Raw genomic sequence first — 5,550 nt, 5'->3', positions numbered from 1 at the left:
TTGACAGCGGTTGACAGATGGTGGCTGAGAGGTGGAGTAACTTTTTTTTTACATAGGCGCTTATAAAAATAAAATTTATATACAATTACTAATTTTTATTTAGCCCTCATTATATATTTTTAGTTTTTGTGAGCCAAATGTGCCAGATAACAACGTGTTTTTTTTTCATAACGCCCGGGCGTGTAGATGACAGTAGCCGATATAGGACAATCTGCGAGCCAAATCGTGATGCATGTTTTGACGGTTCTAAGCAAACGTGGTGTCAGCCGGTAGTGCCTTGGTGCCTTTGCCGGCTCGCAGCTGCTGCACGCTGCTGTTGATTTCAAGCGCTGGCCATGTTATAAGAGCGAGGATAAAGGTTTTCCGTTCTTCCTTTCTTCTGTGCGGGTAGTTTCTCCGGCGTCCTGAAACCTTGAGCCATGTCTGACGACAGGACCAAGAGGTACGAGAAGATCGAGTTCCTCGGAGAAGGACAGTTCGCCACGGTGTACAAGGCCCGAGACGTTGTAAAGGATGAGATAGTCGCCGTGAAAAAGATCAAACTGGGAACGCGAGCAGAAGCCAAGGACGGCATCAATCGGACGGCGCTACGCGAGATCAAGCTGCTGCAGGAGCTGTCGCACCCAAACATAATTGGACTGTATGACGTGTTTGGCCACCGGTCCAATGTGTCGCTTGTGTTCGACTTTATGGTAACTGATCTGGAAGCTATTATCAAAGACACCACGATTGTACTGACCGCGGGGCATATCAAGTCTTACGTGTTGCAGACGCTCCAAGGGCTTGAATACCTGCACATGAACTGGATCTTACACCGCGATCTCAAACCCAACAACTTGCTGCTCGACGACCGGGGGATTCTAAAAATTGCCGATTTTGGTCTCGCCAAGTTCTTCGGCTCACCCACGCGCATATACACCCATCAGGTACGGAATGGGCTTACGATTGTACCATTGCTGAATATGGAAAGCGCTAGTACAGAAGCTGTTCTTGTTCAGTGAATCACTTTGCAGAAAGATAAATTACTGAGAAGACAGAGCTAATTAAATGTTTCAAGTGTGTCATCGCCCCATTTTTTCCCCTTTGCTTCTGCAAAAAGTGCTAATATAGCTTCATTAACAACAAGACGGGACATAAGTGTCAGTGAACGCCTACTGACATCTACATGCTACAGCAGCATCTGTTTGCGCAAAATTCGTAAAAGTGCTGCACGGCTTGTTCTTCAGAGGTGAAGTGTTTAGGTTGGCCTTCAACATCTTATTGCCAAATTGAACTTGGAGAAAAACCATTGGTGGAAACTTAATCAGAAAATAAAAATTAAAAAGAACAGGGAGGTCAGATATTTTTGGTCGTATTCAAATCAGACTGCAGACTATTGCTTATGGGGTTTAACATCCCAAAGCTACACAGGTGATGCAGGCACCGTAGTGCAGGGCTGAGGATAATTTTGTCGACCTGGGGTTGTTTAACATGCACTGACATCGCACAGTACACAGGCCTCTAGGATTTTGCCTCCATTGAAATGCAACCGCCATGGCCGGGATCGAACCCGTTTCTTTCGGGTACTATTGAACTTTCAGTAATTCCACTTGAACACTGGCGAGATGGCTTGCTCAGCTTTGTAGATTGCAGCTCAGCAAGTGAGCTTGTGAAAAACACACTTGTATGTACAAAGCTCACAACAGCACAACTTTAATCTATGTTACTGTCTTATTTTTTTCCAGCCGCAATTCATAGCTTGCAGTACTTTCTCTTACCCAGTGTATGCATGGCACCATGTGCAACATATTCCATGTTCGGTACAAATGATTGGCCAATAAAAAAAAAAGAGAAAAGGAAAGTAAACTGCCAGATTTTTTGCTTGTGGGACATTTTGCGAGCTGTGAACAATGAAGGAATGGTGAGGCCCTTCCAGATCTGTGCTTATTGCTGCAAGCTAGTGGTGAGCATCACAGTAAATTGTGGCAAACTAACCTCACAATGGTTACATTGTTGTGTATTTCATGGTCGCGTGTATACAGTTGGCTCATTTTGGCACTGTATTCTGTCAGATGACATTGATTGACTGGTCTACCAACACTTGCATGATGCTATTTAAAAAATTTTAGATTATTTGATGCTTCTCACCAGCCCTCGCGAGCTAGTGAGGTTAAGCAGCAGTAGTGCATGTTTTGGTGTACACTTGCTGCAAGCCAAAATGCTGTTTAGTGGAATCGCAGCTATATTTCACCTCTTAGTCATAACACCTGAATGCATTGTTTCACACCCAGGTGGTGACTAGGTGGTACCGTGCACCAGAGCTGCTTTTTGGTGCACGCATCTACGGCACCGGCATCGACATGTGGGCAGTCGGGTGCATTCTCGCTGAGCTGCTCCTGCGTGTGCCCTTCTTGCCCGGAGACTCTGATCTGGACCAGCTGAGCCGCATCTTCCAGACTCTTGGCACACCCACTGAGAAGGACTGGCCTGGCATGCCCGCGCTTCCCGATTACGTGCAGTTCCGTAGTTTCCCCGGCACTCCCTTCCGCCACATCTTCACCGCAGCTGGAGACGACCTCCTGGATGTCATTGGCCGGATGCTCGCAATCAATCCTCTGTCTCGCTGCACCTGTACAGAAGCCTTGCAGATGCCTTACTTTTCAAACCGGCCCCCGCCTACCGAGGGACCTAACTTGCCGCTGCCGGCTGCCGTGGTTCAAAAGAGGAATGGCGGTGCTGTCAGTAGTGGTAGCAGCAGTAGCAGCAGCAACAACCATGGTCTGAAGCGTACCCACAAGGGCGGTGACGATCCAGGTGTCATAAAGAAGCTTGTTTTCTGATTGGCCTTTTCCTGCGTGTCCTGGCCTCCGGTTGGAATTGCTAGTGCCTTGGTGGAGTGCCACGTCAGTTGTCTGGGCTTTGACATCTTTATCATTGGATCACCACATGGCAATACCCATTGCTTCTGCTGGTTGAGCCTTTTCTCCCACTGCGTTTCTGTGAAGGCTGCTCAGTGACCAGCAAGAATGGAAAAATAAATGCCAACAAGAGCTGCACAGGACCTCTGCAAGCTGGGCTCATTGTAGAACTTGCAGGTCAACTGTAGTCGAAAGATCCATTCCAGGAGGAAAGCTGAAGAGCCATTTTTCACTGCTGTGCAGCACAAACAGCACATGAAGTACGGGAAAACAGCTTGTGATCAAAATTTCTGCTTTCTGCAAGGAAGACTTGTGTACATTGGACGTGATCAAGAGGAAATGTCAAGTTATGTCAAAACTTGGAGGAAAATAAAACGATTGCATCACTACAGACTAATCTAAGACCGAAATTACTCAAAACCCAGAGACGGTGGTTGGTTTAAGTTTGTCTTGCTTTAATAAGCTTCTGCAAGAGCAAGCTTCTGTAAGCGTGATCATTTTTTCGATAAAACCAGCTGATTTGGAACAGTTGTGATTTTAGTGCTTAAAGTAGTATAGACACCTAACTTTCGGGTGCTTGTTTTCTTCTTTGTTGTGATGCGTAAGGCATTATCATACATGTATTACCACGTGGTATTCTCCCACGACCGCTAAATAATTTATATCCGAATTTTTTTCTCGTTGTGTTCCGATTTCAACAGCCAAACGAGGACTGTGACGTCAACTTGTTCTTATAGGTCACATGAGGCATGAAAAAGCTGCAATATAATCGCTGCTTCTACTTTTGTTTTCATTCCGGCTCTTGAGGCAGGCTGGCTTTTTAGCATTGTGGTGACTTACAGGTTTTGAAGTTTTTTATGCCTCGCGTGACTTATAAGCACACGTTTGACGTCACAGTCGTCGTTTGACTGTTGAAACCAAAACAGCATGACAGAAAAAATTCTATTATAAATTATTTAGCAGCTGCAGTCAAATACCATGTGGTGATTCATGCGTAGTAGTGTCTTACGCATCGTTATACAGAAGAAAACATGCCACCGAAATTAGGTGTCCATACTCCTGTAATGAAAGGCCGTCAGCACGTTTCATGGCTGCCATTAAAGAGCATGGGAGTGATGACATAATTTTGTTATCACCATTACTCGCCTCCACCCTTGACACGAGTTACATGTATGTGTAACTCATGTGAGCTGTGTTTTACATGCGAATCGCTAGCAGTTGTTTATAGTTGGGTGCACCAGAAAACACATTTTTGTCAAGCTGTCAGCCCCTGTGCCTAGCATGTTGCATAGCAAATTGCTCAATGTATGATCATTACTGCAGGCGAAAGACAGTATGAGAGAACTGCGCAATTATTTTAGTGTTCTTGAAAATGGTGGGGACCAACCTGAAACATCTGCCACTGCAGAAAAGGTGCTATTCATTTGAGAAATGGTCTACTGTGAACTATTGTGGACTAATATATGTGGCAAAATGGGTTTCGTCATACAATGAACTACATTTTCAATGTTTCTATTTTCCTACAGAAGACTTATACCAAGTGTTTCAGTAAAACAGTTTAACACATTCACTGTGTCATGTGTCATCGGTGGGCCACGTCGTCTATTCCTGCTGGGCGGCATGAATACTGAGTGGATCTATAGCCATGGGGCAGCTCGGGTTTTTCTTGGAGGTTGCGAAAAACACATATAGCAGGTTACTATTGCTATCTATTGTCACTTCCAATTAGTCGACTTTGCCGCAAGCTATATGGCAGGTCCCGCTGCACCCAAGAAAATCTAAGGAACCCCAAAAAAAACCCATGAAACCCAAACCCAAGAAAACTAAACTAAACCCAACTAAAGAAACCCAAGAAAAATGACGCACAAAGATTAGGGCCCTGAAAATTGCTGCTGCAATGAATGTGTTAAACAGTTCCTAACATTAAGGAATTAATAGACAGAAAATCTTGTTAGGAACGAAGTTTCATCATCAACAGATGTCAGTGACTATAAAAATCGTCCTTATTAGATAGCTAGTTAGCTAAAATAATGAATTAACATTTTAGTTAACACTTTCATGGTTAGTGCCAGTGGAGAGCTCAAAGCTTTGAGCAAGACAATGCCTGTTCTTGCTGGAATTCACCGTCTTGATAGGTTGATGCTGGAGACTGGCAGACTGTCACACATAAGCACATCCTATTTGCTAGTTTGTTCACAGTGACGCTTGAGGTGAGTTAGATTTAGCAAAGGAGTAATTGGAGTTGTTAATTGTGCATTCTTTTCAATTGCTGCACCACTACGGAGCCATTACAGGACACTAACAGACAGAGTAATCTGAGACAATAAAGGCTCAGTGTGCTCATAGCTTTGTTACTGAGACGTGAAGGTGCTTTAACACAAATCATTACACGTGCTTGAAAAAGGTATCAAAAATTAAGGAGGGCAGTTAAGCTCTGCCTTAAGGGTATGAGGTGACAGAGTTAATGGTTATTTTCTACTTTCTTAATTTGGTCCTCTTTTAAGTACACGCACTAATGAGCATGTATCAAAAGGCACACTACACTGCAGGATACACCACAAGAAACACAAGTTCTCCCTTTAACCAAGATGAACGAACGGGCCTCAATGGCCTGTTGGTAACTTATCCGACTAGCAACCCAAGGGTCATGGGT

The 5,550-nt window shown here is 44.4% G+C and overlaps 1 protein-coding gene across 1 annotated transcript; it reads left to right on the top strand.

Moving 5' to 3' along the window:
- The first annotated feature begins 219 nt into the window (after positions 1 to 219).
- On the top strand, positions 220 to 3,288 carry Cdk7 (Cyclin-dependent kinase 7). The gene is made up of 2 exons (XM_089548273.1): positions 220 to 926; positions 2,271 to 3,288. Exons 1-2 carry the CDS (start codon positions 420 to 422, stop codon positions 2,817 to 2,819), a joined length of 1,056 nt encoding a protein of 351 aa, XP_089404399.1. The 5' UTR covers positions 220 to 419; the 3' UTR covers positions 2,820 to 3,288.
- Positions 3,289 to 5,550: the final 2,262 nt, after the last annotated feature.

This window comes from Amblyomma mixtum, chromosome 6 (genome assembly GCF_055824585.1).
Source record: "Amblyomma mixtum isolate Tamu chromosome 6, ASM5582458v1, whole genome shotgun sequence".
Lineage (NCBI taxonomy): Eukaryota > Metazoa > Arthropoda > Arachnida > Ixodida > Ixodidae > Amblyomma > Amblyomma mixtum.
This window is presented reverse-complemented; position numbering and strand designations above follow the sequence as displayed.

Bases quoted from the DNA above. Each gene is read 5' to 3' on its own strand.
- Cdk7 (XM_089548273.1), top strand. From the start codon at position 420: ATGTCTGACGACAGGACCAAGAGGTACGAGAAGATCGAGTTCCTCGGA. The intron at 927-2,270 runs GTACGGAATGGG...TTTCACACCCAG, and splicing joins CGCGCATATACACCCATCAG to GTGGTGACTAGGTGGTACCG.